The sequence below is a fragment of the Onychostoma macrolepis genome, chromosome 05 (assembly GCF_012432095.1).
Source record: "Onychostoma macrolepis isolate SWU-2019 chromosome 05, ASM1243209v1, whole genome shotgun sequence".
In the NCBI taxonomy this organism is placed as follows: Eukaryota; Metazoa; Chordata; class Actinopteri; order Cypriniformes; family Cyprinidae; genus Onychostoma; species Onychostoma macrolepis.
This window is the reverse complement of record NC_081159.1, coordinates 19,743,871-19,766,297: the sequence shown is the minus strand read 5'-3', so window position 1 is coordinate 19,766,297 and position 22,427 is coordinate 19,743,871. Positions and strand designations below refer to the sequence as shown.

Genomic DNA, 22,427 nt, shown 5'->3' with positions numbered 1-22,427 from the left:
GCTCATGTCAACGTTGCCAGGTATTCTTGCTAGACTGTCTAGTCACGTAACCTATTTAATATTCATGAGCCAAACCTTTACCTTGGTATTTATTCATAAATTCATGTTCTGTGCAGATATACTTGAGTTGTGTATGTTCCGTGTTGATTTGGCGTTGATATACAATATTAGATCAGCTTTACATTTGCTCATTTCTTCCTGTTTTAATAAACTGTCAAAGCAATGACAGTTACTGTCATTATACTATCCTATGCTATACTATTATACTATGCTGTCTAAGCAGTAAAGGCCAACAAAACATTTTAATATCAGCCATTAAATTCAGTTTAGTGGGGCCAGTTTTAAAAGGCATCTGGGGCTTGCAGATGAAAACCTCCCCATGTTTGGCCTGTATATTTTGGGTAACCTTGAGCAATAGTATAATGTAGCTCGCCCCAAATATGTCAAATTGAGAGTGGCTCCCTTGACATTTGTGTTACAGGATTTCGCTCTGTTTCTAGAGCCTGTCTCATACCTCAGTCTCTCCGACCCGCTGTAGGACAGAAAGGGTTTAGTTGTGATGACATTTCTATTGTTCAGCTGCATTTCCAATGGTAATTCTCCATGCCCTCATAGAGGATTCTCTGAAATGGGTTGCATGTGGAACAAGACAATAGCAGTAAGAAATGAAGGGAGATGTGTGGAACAGTATGAGAGTGGATGAAGAAATTAATTCCTACGTCTTTGTCTTCTGCTTTCTATCACTCTTTATTTCTATGTAGAAAGCTGTATTTTGTATTTCCACCTCTTTTATCTATAAAACAAAGACTCAAGCAGATGTCCAGTGCTGCTTTGATTCTCTCTGTATGAAGCGAACAATGTCTGATCATAAGAGAGACATTGATGTGAGAAGAGAGCACAGTGACCTTGCTGCCAGAAGACAGACAGATAGGGATACCTGCTCAGTCTGTGCAAATTTTGGGCACTTCAGCCAGTGTGTGAGCTATTTGCATATTGTCTGAAGATAAATATTTGACTGCCATAAATTGATTGATTTGGAGAGTAATGTGGGTAAATGGGAACATTTGTTCTGAATTTACAGAGGCTTCATTAAAAACACCTTTCATATGACCATGTTTGCGTTTCATGATATTATTTGGTATTTTAAAATGCAGTGTAAATGAGGTGTTTTTTTTTTTTTTTTAAATATTTATTTTATTTCTGTGATTTGTAACTGTATATAAAATGTATTCTAATTGTAAATTATAACAGTACAAATATTTGTTTACAGTTGCAGTACATTTTTATATACACTACAATTTAATTTATTTTCAAATGCAATTTGTTCCTGTGATGGTAAAGGAAAATTTTCAGCAGCCATTGCTCCAGTCTTCAGTGTCACATGATCCTTCAGAAATCATTCTAATATTCTGATTTGTTGCTCAAGAAAGGTTTCTTATTATCATCAATGTTGAAAACAGTTGTGTTGTTTAATAATTTTTTTTTTTTTTTTTTACTGACACCAAACAGTGTACTTCTGTACTTAAATTCACTGTAATATTCTCTCCTTTTCTTTGTTTTGTCTTGTTTATGTTAGTATATTTTACTGTTTCATGATTTGATGTAATCTGCAGTTTGGGTTCAGGGTCCTGTAATGTTTTTAATGATTTGTTAGCTTTCTAAAGCTCTGTTGCAGTGGGGTCGAGTCTGACTCTGCAGTGTGTTAATCAATAGGCCTCAGGCAGCCGTCTCATGCGCAGCCTGTGTATGGATAGAGGAAAAGACTCTCTCACTGTCTCAGTCTTCCACAAACAATTCACAGATAGATAGATAGATAGATAGATAGATAGATAGATAGATAGATAGATTATTTGAGTCTAAAGGCTCTGAGGGAAATAGGATGCACACACATATATACACACACACACACACACACACAAGTCAGTAAGTACAAAGCAGTTCTTGTTCACAGTGGTGGCTACTAATTATCTCCCCTCTGAGGAAATTGGGCTCCCTGAGAAACACACTTTTTTTTTCAATTAGCTGGTCACGTATGGATGGCTTCACTGGTATCTTGCTGCCAGTAATATTCACACCGTCCACACAGTTAATGCCAGAAAAATGCCACGGAGAGCATGATCAAGGCATAACTGACCCTCATTAAAGCCCAAAATGAAGTCGAGGACTGATAATGTTCACGTGGAGCCTTTCATTTTTCTGCTTGTTTAAGTAAGATGAGGAATGAGAGCAATGAAGTTTATTTTTTGCTAGTTTTATTATTCATTCTCATATTAATTGAATACAATATATTAATATTGATTATTGTAATGTTATTAAAAATATTATAATTTTTCAAAATTGTAATACATTTTATAGATAACATTTTTTGTTGTGTACATAAAAATTTAAAAACTACAAAATAAAAATGAAAAATTGCAGAAATGAAATATAAAAAAACACAATGTGCTAAAAATAATTTCTAAAAATATTTGATAACAGAACACACTTTTAATAATCAGCCAAGCTGTCATGGCTGTTTGCTGATACAAATCATCTACTATCAGATACAATCATCTGGAGTGTTGATATAGGTAGAGTAAATGAATGAACTACATTTCCTTTTGTGATTCAGGTGTTCCAAGAAGTGTATGTTCTTAATTAAAAACAATAGGTAGTGAGGGGAAAAGACATTTGATTCCAGTTTACATCTTTACTGTCTGTTTGTTTTTAGGATTTTAATAAAGTTAAATTGTTTAAGTATATTTATAATAAATGTATTAATAATTCATTAATTTAATTAAGTGTAATATCAATATCTCCTGTTTGAGAACCAATGCTTTAAGGGAAGTCAGTCCACATAGCAGCATGCTAACATTCAGTACCTTTCTACTTAAATCTATGTAACGAAATTACATTTCAGTAACAAACTAACAAACTTTGTCTTTGTTTCCTTCCTCACTTTGTCTGTCTGTATAGTCACGGCTTCCTGTAACTGCAAGCCAGCATTGGAGGTGGAACAATTAATGCGAAAACCCCACACCCCCCTCCTCCCTGCCTCCAAGCTCCTCCTACTCCATCGTCATGGCGATGAGCAGTGATCCTGGTTGCGTGGGGGTGGACTCTGACCCAGACTCCTCCCAGACGGCTGAGATGGCTGACAAGATGTCTGTGGTTTCGCTAAGGTCTGATCCCTCCTCCAGTGTACTGAAGAATGGGACTGGTGTTAAGAAAGCTCCGCCCATGAGGCCACACCTGTCAGGCAGGAAGATGTCATTGCAGGAGAGAGGAACGTACGTTTCTTCTGGGAGCGGGGCTGACCGCTATTCCCGAATAGCCAGACAGCCAACCATCGAGTCCAAGCAAGTGTCCATCTCAGACTCGCAGGTGAGAATAATTACAATATCTCCTGGTGTTGCACATTTACTTTAAATTTAATGACTATTTGTCGATGGTTATTTTGGTGGCTATAAAAATAAAAAGGCAGTAAACACTGCAACCAACAATAATGTGGTACGAAATTATATTTTCTCAAATAAAGACCAGGTGACACTAATTTTACACACAATTCACAGTGTATATAACAGGGGCCAACTGGATATACGGCAGCTCTGAATAGTTTGAAATCAAGTCAAGTCGAGCTTTATTGTCATTCCGCTACATGCGGGGGCATACAGTGAAACGAAATGTCGTTCCTCACAGGACCACGGTGCTACATAAATACAGGCATACAGCAATGAAGTAAAACATTATAAACCTATACACAACTATCCTACTGATAGATTTTGACTATAAATATACTATAAATAAAACATTTTTTACCTGTACATAAACTAAAAAATACAAACTATACAAGTGCTTCAGATAAATACTGTACATGTGCGAAGAGAAACATTGTGAGTCAGCAGCTGGCTGGGGAACAGTGCAGGATGATTTGTAGTGCATGAGCATGTAAACATACATATATTACTGAGTCTTTTTGTGGGTTTTGTATACACAGCAGTGTGTGTGAAAAGTGACTAGAGGAGGAGAGTGTGCTACTACAGGTGGTTTGTACAGGCCCACTCACCTGTGTGTAGCACACTTCGATTGCACAAAAAAAAGTTCCATAAGTTTCAGATGGTCCATGTTTCAGGAGGTAGGGGGTTTGTATGGGGTTTCAGAGAGGGGCGGGGTGATTTGAGTTCAGGGCTCTCACAGCCTGGGGGAAAAAGCTATTGAGCAGTCTGGCAGAGCGGGCTCTGATGCTCCGGTACCGTCTTCCTGATGGTAGGAGCTGGAAGAGACTGTGGGAGGGGTGTATGGAGTCCTTCACGATACTATTGGCTTTGCTGGAGCATCGTGTGAGGGAAATGTCCAGGATGGAGGGGAGAGGGGCACCGATGATCTTTGCAGCTGTGTTCACCGTCCGCTGGAGGGTCTTGCGTTCTGCTGCGGTACAGTTCCCGTACCAGACAATGATGCAGCTGGTCAGCACACTCTCAATGGTGCCCCTGTAGAAAGTGGTGAGGATGGGTGGAGGGAGACTTGCTCTTTTCAGCCGGCGGAGAAAGTGTAGGCGCTGTTGTGCCTTCTTGGAGAGTGACATGGTGTTGGTGGTCCAGGTGAGATCCTCTGTGATGTGCACCCCCAGGAATTTAGTGCTGCTGACTCTCTCCACAGTCGAGCTGTCGATGGTCAGTGGGGGGTGATCACCAGAGTTTCTTCTGAAGTCCATCACAACCTCCTTTGTCTTACTCACATTGAGGGACAGGTTGTTAGCACATCACCATTTCGCCAGCTGTGCCACTTCCTCTCTGTAGTGTGTTTCATCATTGTTGCTGATGAGACCTACCACTGTTGTGATATGCAAATGGTATGCAAACTGGAGCGGATTGAGTGTGTTGGGGAGGCTGGTTTTGATGTTGTGCATGACTAACCTCTCAAAGCACTTTATCATGATTGGAGTCAGTGCTATGAGACGGTAGTCATTTAGACAGGACACAGGTGATTTCTTTGGTACCGGTATGATTGTTGTGGATTTGAGATGTGGGGACGACTGCCTGGCTCAGATATCTGATATCTGTTAGGACATCTGTCAGCTGTTCAGCACAGTCTTTCAGTACACGGCCAGGTATGTTGTCGGGACCCGCAGCCTTGCGTGGGTTGATCCTAGATAGGGTCTTCCTTACGTCGGCTGGAGACAGACCGAGCGCCTGGTCGTTGGGAGGTGTGGGCAGTTTTTGTGCAGGTGTGTCATTCTGCATTTCAAACCGTGAATAAAAGTGGTTGAGTGTATCTGGGAGGGATGTGTCATCATCACAGGCCTGTGGCGGGGGCTTGTAGTCTCTGATGGTCTGAATAGCTTGCCACAGACTCCGTGTGTCTCTGCTGTCTGTGAAGTGATTGTTGATTTTTTTGAGCATATGACCATTTTGCATTTTTGATGCTGCGGGACAGATTGGCTCTTGCTGTTTTGAGGGCTGCTTTATCACCTGATCTGAAAGCTTCATCTTTGGTCTTTAGCAGCCCACGAACCTCTGCTGTCATCCATGGCTTCTGGTTGGCGCGTGTGGTGATGGTCTTGGTGATTGTCACATCATCAGTGCACTTTTTGATGTAAGCAGTCACAGTTTCAGTGTACTCCTGCAGGTCTGTGTGGTTGTTGTAGGTGGCCGCCTCTTTAAACATGTTCCACATGTTTAAACATGTTCATCACATGTTTGAACTTGCACAAAATTTGCATAAACAGATTGTATTCCTTAATGTTTTTGAGTTTCTTGAAATTAAAATATTTACTAGACATTCAAAGATTTGTTTAATGAAACTCTCGATAGCACAGTCCGATAGGTCTAACTCAATCTCGCATAATGACGTCATTGTCACATGGCGCAGCTGATTGGTTCTTTTTGTATCAGCAGTCAGTGAGCTTGCTGCTTAACATTCAAATACTCAGCCAGTGCTTGCTGTAGCAGTTGCAGCGCACTTCAGAAACCCTCCACCTTCCCCCGCTCCACCTGTATAGATCTGCTATGGGGTGATTCATGTATGCTATATAGGGGTTATTTCATGTATGTTACATGTGCAGCAGCGGTATTTCTTACATGCTCACAGCAGCATGTTGTGGATGTATTGGCATTAACAAGTCCGCAGCAGCAGTGTAGGAGGTCTATTCTGTCATGCGCATTACCATGCCAAACCCTCCGAGAGCTATCAGGATAGAAGTAGAGGTCTTCATGGCTCCAAAAATTCATACCCAAACCCGAAGAGACCCGTAAATGTGCTGCACGGAACCGACCCGGACCCATATTTTGTTTGAAAGTGGGACCCGAACCTGTGCAGACCCGAGAAATACCTTAAATGTACTACCCAGACCCGATGCAGACCCGACCATTATTCGAAAGTTGGACCTGAACCCGGCTGGGAAGACACAGACCTGATTGCATCCCGATCGGCACATATTGCATCGGGTGCAGCAAACTGCTATTAAGTCAATAAATAAGTTGCGGAAAAAAAACTTTTAACTTTTTAACTACTGTCAGTAACCTTCTCCCTAGCTGCGATGCATACAATCCTCCTTGCCAATAAATTTCCATCCATGTTAGGCTGTTCCTCTCTCCTGCCGACTGAAAGAGCCTTCTTAATCCACTCATTATTCCAGCTTCAAAAGTCTACGTGCTGTCACGGTCGGTGACGGATGTCTAATGCAGCTTTGCAGTTTTTTTTTGTTTTGTTTTTTGCATCTCGAGTCAACTTTGACTGTTGCATTTACCCTTTTGTACTACAATAACGATACAAAAAACGCACAGAACAAGAAGTGTGTTACACTTTGCTGCGTGCGTGTTAAATAACAGGAGCCACACACACACACCCTTACAAACTTATCATCTTAGATAAATCACTTTTAATGTAAAAATAATTCAGTGCATTTTGGTTATCCCTAATTTGAAATCACGTTCTATAGAGACAAAATATCTATTGAATCTATATCTATAGATCCACCAAATGATTCACTGATTAACCATTAAGATGAGTTAGATTAAATAATAGACAAATGTATTAAACTGAATGAGAAGTCATGCTAATGAAAAGTTTGATAGTAATAGCTTCATGAAAGGCAGTTACTGTGAATGAAACATTTATATAGATGAAACACTTATTTTGTGTAGTGAAAAGGATATTTTGTGATTGTGTGTATTGTACTAACACAATTAAAAATATGCTGAAATATTTGAAAAAAAGTGCATTTTTGATGATCTGTTGTGATATTAGTACTAAGAGTTTTGAAAATTTACCAATTGCGCCAAAGCAATTAAAAAAAAACTGTAACATTAACTCCGCCCACGCTCTGCCTCTGGCGTCTGAGGTCACGCATGCTTTTCTCAACCTAATTTTACAAGTTGCAAGTTACAAAACACATGCAAAGTGCTGACTGACACTGATCACTGGTGGGTGCGGTGTTCTCCGATCGACTCGGGTATTACACACAATGTTAAACAGACCCGGAACCCGAAGTACTAGATTGGGACTCGACCCGGGTCGGGTCCCAGGTCCTCGGGTCTCGGGTCCTCCGTGAAGACCTCTAGATTAATTTGCTGAATGCTGTTGGTATATGAAAAAGCATTATAGCATTTGCCCTCCTACAGTAATAATAACAAAAAGGCAAATGCTATAACAATTTTTTGCATATACCATTAAACAAATACAGTAAACTAATGAAAACTGTGAATGGGTGGTATACGGTGTTCCAATGCTTATCAGCTAAACAGGAAATCTTATAATAAAAAATGCTAAATAACAACTGATATATTAGCCTCGGTGATATATTGTTTTGGATTGATTTGCAGGATCAAGTCTTTAATAGTTATTGACATCTGGTCGCATCTGACTTATTTTCTTGTATTAAAATCCTTTCTTATATAGCATGAAGAGCTTGTGCTATACATGTATGTATGTATGTATGTATGTGTGTGTGTGTGTGTGTGTGTGTGTATGTTTGAAGCAAAACTCATTTCCTAGTGTCCAGGTCATGTGGTGACCCATACAGCTAAACTTTAATAAGGTCTCAGCACCCTCCCCCTCGTAACAACCTGCTCCTAGTAAAGAATATCTTTGTTCTGACCTGTAGAGATGGTCTGTGTGTGCGCCCACATTTCTGCCTGGCTATATGTTTGTGTGTGTTAATGGGGCTCAAGCCTGTCTGAGGGCTGAGACATTGAAAGGCAGGGGTGCTCCTCATCTTCTCTCTTTAGTGTGAGAGGCACTCTGCTCTGAGAGGAGCATCAGCTGGACTTGTTCTTCTCATCTGCTCTGAACACTCATCCAGTGATAGGCGCAGAGGGAAAACACTCTTAGCACTTAAGCTATTTACTGTCATTGATTTAGTTTGAATCTTTTTAATGTATGTTCGTACTGGAGTACTTAAATGATAGGCTTCTATTTACTAGAAGTCTGTCATTATTTACTCACCCTTATGTCATATTAAACCCATTTGACTTTTTTCCACAGAATTTTTTTTTTAATATGGTTTACACATTCTTAATGATTTGTTTACCAATCAAACTCATCCAGTTGAGTCAGTAAGTTATCATTAATAAGTGAATTTACATGTGTTTTAAAAGCTCAATTTCAGTTGGACTAAAGCAGTTATTTGTATTTTTTTTTAAATGTCATAAATCCACTTTAGACCCCATTTTTGTGGAGTTAGACTAACAGACCTAGATATTGTGATTGTAGCTTAGGTTAATGTATATGTAGACAGATAATTATGTAGTATATATAGACAGCAAATTTTTCACAAATATATACTATTGACAGCTTTATTACTGTATAAATGAAAATTGTTTAGTGGAGACATGTATTCTTATGAAGTATGAAGAAATCAAACATTCCTCAATCTTTTGTAAGGATCTTATTAATCCTGTTAATCTCTAATATCTCAGTATTTGTTTTAGTGGCAGAAACGGCTGAAGTCTCTGATATGATCGCTGGTAGTTAGAGGAAGCCTCATAAAGCAGAGATTAGAGTATCTTTCCCACATTCTCACATGTGCTGGCATGATTTACTTTACTGCCTGTGAGATGGTTATCACTGGTGGAAAGGCCTGTGGAGAAAGGCTTTACATTGATTGATTGATTGATTGATTGTTATTGTTCTGCAGGGAATACTTATTATACTTTATGGTTTTGTGTTTCATTAACTTATCAATGTATAATTTCAAGGCAGCATCTTGGGGGAGTATCATTATATTGAATCTCATTTGCTAACTATGCTCATAACTGTAAAAAAAACAACATTTTCATAGAATAAGTGATAAGCCTTTAGGGATGTGGAATTTGTTAAGCTAAGTATTATTATTAGAAATGTGAAATATCCCTTACATGGAGATGGTCTGTGTGTATATTTATATTATATTAATTACTAGCTGCACAATTACAATAATGCAGATCCATCAACATTAGAACCGGAGTAAGAACAAAGTGATGTGCTCTCATCCGGTATTACACTGTTACTAATAAATGAGACCCATTTTATGTGGATTATAATTGATTTTTCTGATGTTGAGGTGTCCTGTTTGCTTCGTATCCTGAGCCTGTTTATCATGTGATCCTGTTTCTAATGGTCTCAAACTCTCATTCTATTCCTTATTCTCTCTTTCCTTCATTGTCTCTTTCTCTTCCTCCCAGCAGCTCCAGTCACATCTTTGAGACTCTACTGTTTTCTTCGACTTATAGGACAAGAAAAAAAAAAAAAGTCTGGGGTCCCGTCTCTCTATCCCTCAGACTTCAGACAGCTGTCATACACACTCTCCTCTCTGCCTTGACACTCCAGCTGAAGTGTGAGCAGTAATGTGAGGCTGTTTTGGTTAAGGTACATGGAGCAGTCAAAGTAATTGACTGTCAGATTTCACATCATTGGATATTTCTTTTCCTCCTTCGCTTTTGCCTACACTCTCTCATTGCTTTTGCTCTTTCTCCGTCTCGGTTTCTTTTTCCCTTTTGCCCTTTTCCATTTTGTTCTTGTGTACTTTTTCTTTCACTCTCCTTTGGCCATAATAAACGCATGCCCTTTCCATGAAATACTCTGTGCCCGCTTTACCTCCAGCATTACCCAGCATAACCTACACCACTTACACGCTGTGATCCCAGATGTTATCGTAGTACAACATTTGAATGCACAATATGGTTGTATCTTGCTTAAACCCAAGATTATCCAGTCTAATCCGGGTTTAAAAAGAAAAAAAAAAGGGCCAACCTGGAAGAGGACCAAAGTGAAAATTGAACCTGTGTGCTAATCCTCCACTGTCACGCTTAAACGTTTTATTTCCCTCTGTGAAAACTTCAGCTCACTCTCTTTCAAACTTCCTCTTTTTATGTTCTCTCTGTCTTTTCCTCTTTTATTCAACTTCTCTTTTTCCAATCCTTCAGTTCTCTTTGCCCTAGGAGGCATCTCTGCCTACACAGGAAGTAGACGTGGCGTTTATTTGCTGTGACAGGGCCTTCATATGTAGAGCGACATGTGCCCTATAGTTTATAACTGTGAAATCTCATTGAACCATTACCTGATGCTAGGAGCCACACTATAGCATTAGCAGCCTAGAAAACCTGCTGTCGTCCGTGGACAGGAAAAGCAATTCAATTATACGGCATATCTGTTTTAAAGTTACGGCTGATTTTTTCCTCAGTGCTCACAAGTTATCCTCACAACATAGATAAGATACTAAGCATCCTGCCTGATAAAACATGTCACTAGACCTCTTATGAAGTGGTGTGTGGTTATTTCTGCTCTCTTCTTCATTGAATTAATATTAAATTAAATATGGTTCAAAATGTTTTATAGAGCCTGAAACATTTATGGATAGGAAAGTGTAGACTACTATGAAATATTTATGCAATGTGCTGTATTGTGGGCTGTATTGTTCTTTACGGTCTAAGCCATGACAATATGAATAATTGATGAATGATTTGAATGAATAATTGACGTATAATGTGAATAACAATATTCATTTTCATTAGGGATGCACAGTATATTGGTTCCAAATTGGTTATCGGTCAATATAAGATATTATAAATTTAAATAATACAAAAAAAAAAATGGATAGGTACTATCAGGTGATATTATCTATTTAATTGTGCAAGCTCATTTCCTATATTTTTACTTTGTTCTTATCTTTGCCATTATCTAGCACTCACTTAAATAACTCACAGTTTTTTCAATTGCTAACAAGAATTGTTCAATACTGAAGCTACATTTTCAAAACTGTTCACACATTCATCGATACAGAAGTCTACGCAGACCAAACTGTGAATAATTTTTCATTGCTTTCAGACAAGATGCATGCAATGACCACATTTTTCAAAATCCACAAACACTTTTGTCATTCATATTCCACAACTGGCAAAACACTATGTTTCAAATGCTAACAAACTGCTTTCAAAACTGATAAAAGCACATTCAAATCAGAACGATGGCAAATGTCCATTTCTGCAGGAATTATATTGACATATAAAATCTTAGCAGAATATTTATCATGAAATTGAATAACAATTATTCCAAACACAACTAAATGCAATTTCAGCTGAAAGCCAAGCCAGATGTCCTATTTTTAGTCTTCTTCTTCCTTCCTTCTTTCTTTCTTTCTTTCTTTCTTTTTTGGTTATCTTTTGATAAATGGATGGCTTTGGAATGATTTTGTTTGGAAACATGGATCAGGGAAGACACATTGGTGGGGGGAAAAAGAGTGGCAGAGAGAGGGAGGACTAGAACCGTCACAGTACTGTGAACATCCATCCATCTATTCCATACATTTTCCCTAGCGCTTGTCCTATGTAGGGTCATGAGGCTGGAGCCTTTCCTGGGTCATAGGCAGGAAAACCCCCTGGACAGATGGCCAGTCCATCACACACATTCATATTCACACTGTCCTGTATGTCTTTGGATTGTGGGAGAAACCTGGAGGAAACCAACATCAACACAGAGAGAACATACAAACTCCACATAGAAAGGTCTCCGGCAGCAGCTGGGACTCCAATACTGCACATACAGCATTATTCTAGACTGATGATGTTTTTATTTGATATATTTTCTGAATTTTTTTAATATTTATTTTTATGTTTTATATTTTTCACATGTAAATTTTGTAAATGTTGATGGGTTTTTGTTTTTTGGTATGTAAAGATATAGGGGGAAAATGCTGCTTTTCTCATTCATTCTTTGTGCTGTAATACAGTTAGTAAAATGAAAAGATGTTATTCTTATCCAATAAAGAAATACTTATGTGACAAATCATTCAAACTTCAAAGATAAAAGTTCATCGATTATGTAAAGCTCCCTGTTTTTAGTGTTTTTTAAATCAGTGTGTTATGAATGAAATATATGTTTTTTTTGAATGAGAATTGTTGCCAGTGTAGCTCGTTTTGAGACCTATATGAAGTGTTTTGTTGGTCTGAGTGAGTTTTGGAGGTGAGATCAACTGTTTGGTCAAGATTTGTGTTGGTAATGCAGATTGTATGAACAGTTTTGAAAATGTGGCTTCAGTATTGAACAAAGCTTGTTAGCAATTGAAAAAAACTGTAATAATAAAGCACTAATAATTTAATAATACAAGTCATAAAATAAATATCAGTTTTTAATGCTGCACAGTGTTTTGATGTAGCATTTTTTAAATGATTTTAGTTTTATTGGTTAATTTTAGTGCCATTTACAAGTTATAACTGCCATGACATGATAATATTTTGTGGTTTATTGGTTTAAGCCATAACCGTAGTATCACTGCATCCCTACTTTTTACTTATAAACAAATTTAAGGTCTTGTAGCTCCTTCTAGTCCATCTATAATCATTTTTAAGCTCTTGTTTTTGGTAAGTTTTGATCATTTGTGTGTGTGTGTGTACTGGTTTTTGTGGTTTACGGGGACAAAATTTGTATAAGGACATGGGTATGACAGAGGTATTACAATTTGAAGGTGGTTTATGAGGACACTGCCTATGTCCCCGTAATTCAAAAGGCTTAAAAAACAAACTAAATGGTGTTTTTTTGAAAATGTAAAAATGCACAAAGTTTCCTGTAAGGGGTAGGTTTAGGTGTAGGGTTGGTGTAGGGCAATAGCACATACAGTTTGTACAGTATAAAAACCATTACGCCTATGGAGAGTCTCCACAAGGATAGCAAACCAGACATGAGTACGTGTGTGTGTGTGCGTGCGTGTGCGCGTGTGTGTGTGCTCGTGTGTGGGTATACTGCAATGCAGGGTCTAGACTCAGCCAGGACTCCTATGTACCTCTCTTCTGCCCTCTTTCTTTCTTTCTTTCTTTCTTTCTCTCTTTCTCTCTCTGCCTCTCAATCTTCATTTTTTTTAGTTCTTCTCATTTCATTATTATCTGTAAATAAACTAAAAGGACCATTGGAACCTTTTCTCACACCAAGAGAGTCAAATTGTACATTAGTCAGAAGTCTGTGCTTTAAATGTATCCTCATCTGTCAGTGCATTCTCAGCGAGGTTCCTCTCCCAGAGAAGTTCTTCCTCAAATCTTTGCTTCCTGTTCCTCAGAGTCCTTGCCACAATATTTATGCAATTTCTGAAATTATGTTGATCAGGGTTGTAACTGCATTGCAAATCCATCTTTTGTTATTTACCTCAGTTTTAGAGCCACATTTTTCAGTAGGCTGCAGCACAACAAAACAATGAGTCAAAAGAAAATGGCAGTTTGTTGATGATTTTAATCAACAACTAAATGTATTGCTTTTAATGTAAACATAAAGGTCTTGTTTTATATTCTTTATAATGCTACAACATTTGCAGTGCATTCAAGCTAGTAGAAAGCAAGGATCGTCAAGTTTCTGTTATTAGGGCAGAATTGTTTGCAGTTGTTGTGAACTTTTATCTTCTACGAAGCAGAGACCAGGAGACGTTGGGATATCTTTCATACAGAAGTTACTCTTTATTGAGAACTCGCTGCGCGTCGCTGTAGTCATCCAAGTCTAACTCAAGCAGTGATACATTGTAGTTTTAAATACATTTTAGGGGGCAGTGCTTAGGAATGGAGACCAAGCACCTGGGTGACGACTTTAAACAAAGCATGCAAATGAGAAAGACAGACCCAATCAACAACACTCGATTGCATTGATAATCCAATCAGTCTAACGATTCATGTCTGGGCCAGGGGGCTCCGAAAGCCATTTGCAGAACAAAAGATTTGAGTCTGGCTCATTTGGCTCATTTCACTTACAATAGGAGAACAGGAACTGGCAGGGACCTCTTGCATCTGATGTAGTGATCTGACTCATGTCACCATTTTTCACCTTAAATGCTAAATACAAGGTATATAACTTCTTCAGTTTGTACACTATTACATTGGAATCTAAATTAAACATTTAAATAAATTTGTAATCCCACACAGTAGTAATGTTCCCTGCTGTGGAGAAAAGTTTGCAGTAGACAATACACCGAGGTTGCTGATTCAGATATAGTTATTGCTTTGCCAACTTGGCTGCATGTGAGTCTTCGCACTTACCAGCTGATTCAAAGACATCAAACTCCCTGACGCATTTCTTCTTTAATAAATTTGTCTTGTGGTCTTGTTCAGACCATTGGAACGGTTCAGTCATAATTTCGTGAATGGTGGAGATAATTTTGTTACTTCAGAGTTTGATTACTCTAAAGGCATCTTAACCAATCAGATGGATGTAAGCAAATGACGTAGCTGTGGATAAATCTTCAGACTTTTGGAAAAAACAGTAATTGTATTTGCAGCAGTTGATACAGATGTGGCATCATCTCATGGGCACAATGACATGACAGCTTGTTAAAAACAGAAGTCAGTGATTTCCTCCATTTGTTGCCAGATTCAAAGTTACATGAAAATGAAAGGTTTGACTTTTTTGCTGAAAGAAAATGATATATTTTTTCCATGTTTTATAAATTAAATTATGTGAAATGACCTTAATGTCAATTAATAAAACCTGAATAAAAGTTCTTCAATGAAAACCAATGTTTAAATGGCCTATTTAACGGCAAAGTGGATCAGTCTTTCTGTCAGTAGTAAAATGGTATTGAGATTGTGGTGTTTGCTGTCAGAGTCAACCAGGATGCAAAAGTATTTTTAAATCTTTTCTTTTGCAGTTTCTATATGAAATAGGTTATGAAGCAAATGATTTGTTGTTTTCACCTGTAACTGGCTTACATGTTCCCTCTTGTGTGAAGTATATTAATATAGTGTCACGACTCCTTTGTGTGTGCAGCTGGGATTGATTTCATTCTCTCTGTCTCTGTTCTTCTCTCTCTTTCTTTCTTGCTTTTTCACAATCTCAGGATTGCACCCAGCTTAACCAGTACAAGTTAAAAAGTGAGATTGGGAAGGTAAGCGCACCTACATCATACTCATATTGCGTTATTTTGATAGTCGACATGCATATAGACATCAGAAAAATCTCATGGCCATGTTGTGTTTCATAGCAGCCATTCAGGCATTCAGACACTGACCCTTACTGACCCACAGCAGAGTCTCATAGTCTGACTCATCTCACTCTACCTGTTTTGTTTATCTTTTTTCCTCTATCCATTTCTTCTATCTTAAAGGGCTCATATGGTGTTGTCAAGCTGGCGTACAACGAGGATGAGGACAAATATTACGTAAGTATATTTTAAAATAAATTGTCATTGTTGCAGCATGACGTGCAGAAATTACACAGTTCAGCTTTAAACACAGTCATGACGTGCATATTGTGAAGAAGTGAAAATGGAAAGTAAATGGAAAAACAATATACTGCGGGAAAGAGATTGGAAAGAGAAAAGCAGCATGACAGAGAGGATGATGGAGGAGAAGCAGAATAGATTGAATGGTTATGAAAATGAGAGCAGATGGGGGAGGGTTGTGATATAACAGAAATGACAGGAATGTGCAGCAGTCCTTAATTTCATTTGGAGATGTTTATATCAGCCCCCAAACACCATCACTGTTGATCACATATGCACACAACCGAACAAACATGCATACAAATAGATAGACACACATGAAGTCATTTTACTGTCCTTATTCTCATCATTGCCTGGACTGCAAAGAACACAAGTACAGAAGGTTGTTTTCAAATTATCTTCATCAAAAATAAATATCAAAATAAACAATATGGACAGAAATAAAATGTAAATACTGAATATGTAATTGACATTTACTTCTATCTAAAAATGACTGGTCATTCATTTTCATCTTGTCCTAAAAACAGTAATATTTTGTCACCAAGTCCTGTGGTAGGAATTGTTATATGGAAATCTATTTCTAAATGGACACTTTTATGGACACACTTTCCAATTTTGCTAATCAGGTCCCCACAGGAAGTAAATAAGATATGTTTCAAGCTTTTCAAGAAGAGGTACATGACAGAAAGTGAGATTTTCAGCATTAATAAGCATAAAATAAGTTAAAGCTGTGCTGTGTGTGTGTGTGGATGGAGGCAGCATATGGTAGACTAACAGTTGCAAACAATGTGCCATAATAGCTGAATACCTTGAAATATCCTGCAGTGTGACATAAAACTACTTTATTAAATTCTATTATGATTGTGTATGCAGTTTTTATGAGCTCATATTAAAGGAATAGTTCACCCAAAAATGAAAATTTCATCAGAACAGATTTGGATAAATTTAGCATGAAATCACTTGCTTACCAATGGATCCTCTACAGTGAATGGGTGCCGTTGGTTATCAGAGTTCAAACAGCTGATAAAAGCATCACAATAATCCGCAAGTAATCCGCATGACTTAATCATCAATTAATGTCTTGTGAAGTGAAAAGCTGTTTGTAAGAAACAAATCCATAATTAAAGCATTTAACTTTAAACACTTGCTTCTGGCAAAAATACAAGTCCATAATTCACAATAACACATCCTACAGGGAAAAAGTAAAAAAAAACCGTCTTGATGGATTTGTTGCTTACAAACTCACAGCTATTCACTTCACAAGATTAATTCATGGACATGGGTCATTTGATTACTTGTGGATTATTGTAATGTTTTTATCAGCTGTTTGTCTCATTCTGACGGCACCCATTCACTGCAGAGGATCCACTGGTCAGCAAGTGATGTAATGCTAAATTTCTCCAAATCTGTTCCAATTTAGGAACAAACTTATCTACATCTTGAATGGAGCAAATATTTTCAACAAATTTTCATTATGTAAAGGATGTAAATATGTTCAGAAGGTTTCGATGCGAAATACAACGATGTAGTCAAAAATGGAAGTTTTTCCTTTGCGTTTTTAAAAAGTTTCACGTATACACGACAGCGTTTTCAAAACGATTCACGTTTACACATATCTGCGAAAAGGGCCTAAAACGCTGTATTACGTATGCCAGGCCAGTAGTTGGTGCTGTCACCTTGTTAGTAAACAGTACCTGTAGGGAAGTGACGATTATATGATGCGTCTCCGCTGTTGGTTGTAATATTGGTGAAGTAAATCCACACTTTGCTGAAGAAGCGTTAGCAAACTCTTGAGCAGCAACAAGTACCATGTACTCCGCCATTGTTGTTTATTTGATCGCGCTTGCCTTTAAAATCAGCACGTACTGCGCATGTCTACATACCTACCATGTACTACGCACGTGCATGACGTCACCGTTTTCAAAGATTCCCGTTTTGGGTGTTTTCAACTTCCACTTTGAAACCTGTTTTCAAATTTATGCGTTTTTAGTCCCCAAAACGCCATTGTCGTGTAAACGAACAGGCAAAATGCATAAAAAGTTTCCGTTTTGGCTGAAAACGTTGTCGTGTAAACGGCCCCTAAGGAAGACACCGTGTTAACGACTTAGTGTTGTTGGTTCTAGACAGGGTGCCAGATGGACAGATGCTTGTGCACATGTGTCTTTAGTGTACATGTAGTGCGAAAGAAAATCACCTCCGTTGAGAGTCTATTCACTGGATGAAAACACTTTGTTAATGAGAGAGGTCAGATGAGATTGGTCAGACTTCTTCATGCTGAGAAAAAAGGCCACAAACACTCAAACTAGCACTTCTCACAACAGGAGAAAGGCACAGCTGAAATTATAACCTTGAAGGAAATGGGCTTTCAACAGCAGAAGGCTGTTCCCGGATCCTCTTCTGATGACTCTATATATGAGCTGTAAAGTGGATGGCTCAACAGTGGGGAAAAAAAGCAACAGTTCTTGGTTTTTCTGAAACATTCACATGTTAAGATCAAAATTCAACATGACATCATGTGTCAGTGTATAAAGGGCATCTTATTTGGTATTAGGTTGTACCTAATAATGCTATTTTTCTCCCTTGTTTGTAGTTCATCTTTTTGCTGGTCTCACGATCACATTTGAATATTTTCCTCTCCTCCTCGTAATCATCTGTCATAATAGACAATGTGTCTGAAAGCAAAATATTTCTCCCAGTTCCCAGCTGCATTCATTAATTCATTCTGTGTGGATATATAACAGCAAGGATGAATAGAGGACAGAGATCAAATCCCGTCATAAAGGCAGAGTAGTGAGGCTGCCCGCGTCTCTGGCCTTTGCACTCCACTTGCCCCACAAAGCAGGGTTTTACCGCTCTAACAATTACCACACATTCTCTTTCTCTTTACAGGTAGAATTAATCCTGAAATGATATCTTGTTCTTCATTTTTCTTGCATTTTTTCTCCCCTTTGCAACATCTGGCCGTTTTCTGCCTGTCCTTCACACTTTTTCAACATAATCATCAGAAACCATACATTTTGATATTTTTCTTGTTGTTCAAATATAAAGGTTTATATATAAGTGTTGCATTATTGTTCTGATTATTTATTTACAGTATGTAATCCCATTTAACATTTTCCAGCTTCTTATCTTAACACACTGTAAAGTTGATTGAAGTTGGGGTCGGCAAGATTTTTTAAAGAAATTAATAATTTTATTCAGAAAGCATGTTTCAAATGTATCATTGTTATAATGTCATTTATTCTACAATGTATGACAGTTTTTGACATTGATAATATTAAGAAATGTTTCTTGCACTCCACATCATCATATTATAATGATTTCTGAAAGATCGTGTGACACTGAAGGCTGGAGTAATGGAGTAATTGTCATCACTGGAATAAATGACATTTTAAATCATATAAAAAATAGAAAACAGTAATTTTTAATTGCAATAACATTTCACAATATTACTGTTTTTACTTTATGTTTGATCAAATAAGTGCAGCCTTGTTTAGCATAAGCGACGACTTAAAAATGAAAAATATTGGTAACACTTTACAATGTGTCATTTGTTAACATTAGTTAATGTATTAACTAACATGAACAAACAATGAACAATGCATTTATTACACTATTTATTAATCTTTGTTAATGTTAGTTAATGAAAATACAGTTGTTCATTGTTTATTCATGTTAGTTCACAGTTAGTTAACCAACACAACTTGTGATTTTAATAATGCATTAGTAAATGCTGAAATTAACATTAACTAAGATTAAGAAATGCTGTAGAAGTATTGTTCATTCTTAGTTCATGTTTACTAATGTTGTTAACTAATGTTAACTAATGAACCTTATCAGAGAAAAGAAGAAAAGCTATCTATATTATTATTATTTAATATTGCAAAAGAGAGGCGTTTTCCTTGTTGACCCCACTGTATTTTTCATAGTTTACAGTAAATATAGATCCATCACCTCCTACAGCAAACTGCATTTATCAATTGCTTACTTGCTGATTCATCCTATCGTTTCCCAGTCATTTGCATTCTGATGCTTCAGTTCTTTCCATCCCTGCTGCATTCTAAATAGCGATTTTCTTTCATCGTGCTCACCTCTGACATGTTCATAAAACATTCATGGTTTCCTCTTCACTCTTTGACAAACTAAGTTATTTTAACTCGTCAGCACAACAGACGAATAGCCTCCTCCAGCTGTCCTTGAGAGCGAGGAGCACGCTTTCTTATTGCTAATTATTATGGATTCACGTCTAAAGTTGTGTACTTTCATTTTTAAGACGAAGGGCCAATTTTATTGGATTTGTGTGCGTTTTAAACATTTATAATTCTGAGATACTGGGCTTTATAGCATGAAAAATGAAGGGAAAAGGCCACAGGGTTTCAAAATGCGCTTCAGCTAAACTTTGAATCCTCTCCATGACAATACGTGAAATTGTATCATGAAAAACTCAAGGATGAATTTTGAATTTGTCCAGATCTCACTCATTATGAAACCGCAGGTGTTAGAAATTGTCAGCCTGTTGTATTGCCATTTTCTGAGTGTAATGAGCAGAGTGGCAGAGATTCAGAGAGAGCACTTCCCACGTTACACAAGTCTCTAAATTTTCTGTTTGCACACAATGTATGTCTCTGTGCCTTTCATCCCAGCAGAAAAGACACAGGTGCACAATTCTTCTATAATTAGACGTCTTCCATTGTAAAAAGATACAGATGACTCGATATGTTTCCCAGGAAGTGTAGATTTCTGTGTGCCAAAAGCAATTGTTTTGATTAACATTTGAATTGCTTATAAAGACATCTGATCCAAGCATCAGCGGTTGAATGTGCACAACCCATTTATTTCTTTTCTTTTAAAAAACACAAGTACTTTGGTCTGCTTGCTTCTTATAGTCTGTCACTCCACATTCACTTTAGCAATCACCTACACAGGAACACTGCTGTGAGAGGAATCTCGAGTGTCCCATCAAGGCCAGGGCTGCAGTTGATTTGAACTCTGTGAAAGCTTTGTTTGATTAGTATGTAAATGGAAAAGTCAGTTGATTGTGTCACCTACTTTATAGATGGAAATATGTGTGTTTAAGAAGAGAACACCTACCGTTGTTCAGACCTTAGTCTTGGCAAGATTGGCTGTTTTGCTCTTTTCATCTGTGTCTTACTTGTTTTGCAGGCAATGAAAGTGGTATCTAAGAAGAAGCTGATGAAACAGTATGGTTTTCCCCGTAAGTATGGCATTTACATTAAGTTCTAATTTGAAACCAGATGTATGCAGATGTTATGCTCGGCAGATGTTGAGGCAGTCCTCTAAACCAGCTGAGTTGCATTCTTTCTCTTTGCAGGCCGTCCTCCTCCTCGAGGTCCTAAAGCAGCTCAGGGGGAGCAGCCCAAAGTGCTTGGTCCTCTGGAGAGAGTTTACCAGGAGATAGCCATCCTGAAAAAACTGGACCACCTCAACATAGTTAAACTGGTTGAGGTATGGATTGTGGCCATATAACTTCATTCATGTAATCAGCTGTTAGTAAACGTCTGCTAATTAATAAAATTAATTAATTAATAATTTAATAGAAAAATAATAATCTGTTCTACTGTGTGTTCTTCCTAAAAATATTTTATGAACAAACTTCTAATTAATTATTAAACTTTTTTCCTTTGAATGTCCTTCCTTTTTTACTCTTTCTTTCATGCAAACTTTCATTCAAAATTACTTTCTTTTCTTGATTCTTTCTGAATGAATAAACGGACTTTCTTCTGAACGTTTATTTCCGTCTGAAGAAACCTTTCAAACTTCCATCCTTTACAACAAACAAAGAAAGAATCCCTTGCAATTCGTACAGAATAAACTTTCTTCTCAATGAATGTAGTTTTTTGTCTGGGTCTCAGGAAGAACCAGGTGTAAAAAAAAAAAAAAAAAAATTATTAATAATAAAATAATGGAAACACAGAGAGGTGAAATTTGGAAGGAAGTGAACTCAATTACACTAACAGCTCAATAACCAAGCTATATTTCAGACTAGTCATGTATCATTATGTAATTTGTGCCAAAGAGGGGACAAAATAATAGCGACACTGAAAACAGCTAGGTAAATCTGTTGAAGAGAGAAGCCCTTTATGCTCCTGAGAATGGCATGTGGAGAGGAGTGCGATCGATGACAGGATAAAAGAAAAGGAAGCCAGAATGGAGGGATACTGAAGGAGAAAAGCGCCTTTCCTTCTCTCCCCCTGTGGTTCCGTCTGAGTGCTCTTCAATCACAACAGCACCCACGTACGTCAGCAAAGTTAAAAAAGAGGGGTGAGAGAGTGCGTGTGAGATAGAAATTGAATCAGAGCATGAAAAATGTTTAAAGGAAACTTAGAAAGTGAGGCAGAGGAACCACCTACACTCCAATCACCTGGGCTCTCCTACTGTCAGTCCAAGTATAGTCTTAAATTAGGAGTGTACAGCCATTAGGAGCAATACAGAAATGGTGCTCTGCTGGCAGTGAAGGATGAAGCACCTGATGCTTATCGAATCTCATCAGTGGCGCTGTGCCAGTAGCTTAGCTGGGGTTTTTTTTGATTGTTTGTTTGTTTTTAATTAAGTGTTGCTTTTCCATCTAGCTTGTCCAAAAACAAGCAACTTTTTCCAACAATAAGTGGTGTAGAGTGACATAATTTTCAGCAGTTACATTTTTTTTCCATCATATTTGCACACACACAGCTTTATAGCTGAGCTAGCTAAGAAAATAGTCAATTATGGTCTTTTAAAATATTGTCTCTCAGAAAATGAAATGAAGAAAATGCTTAAA

At 37.6% G+C, this 22,427-nt stretch overlaps 1 protein-coding gene across 6 annotated transcripts in view; it reads left to right on the top strand.

The window, feature by feature from the left end:
• The window catches only part of camkk1a (calcium/calmodulin-dependent protein kinase kinase 1, alpha a), an 80,902-nt gene that overhangs the window by 33,799 nt on the left and 24,676 nt on the right, over nucleotides 1-22,427 (top strand). For all 6 annotated transcript variants that reach the window (XM_058776195.1, XM_058776199.1, XM_058776193.1 and 3 more), the window contains 5 exons: nucleotides 2,956-3,363; nucleotides 15,266-15,313; nucleotides 15,533-15,586; nucleotides 20,813-20,864; nucleotides 20,982-21,115. In XM_058776195.1, the coding sequence (XP_058632178.1) occupies nucleotides 3,061-3,363; nucleotides 15,266-15,313; nucleotides 15,533-15,586; nucleotides 20,813-20,864; nucleotides 20,982-21,115 (591 nt within the window). In that variant the 5' untranslated portion in view covers nucleotides 2,956-3,060. The remainder of the gene's footprint in view (nucleotides 1-2,955; nucleotides 3,364-15,265; nucleotides 15,314-15,532; nucleotides 15,587-20,812; nucleotides 20,865-20,981; nucleotides 21,116-22,427) is intronic.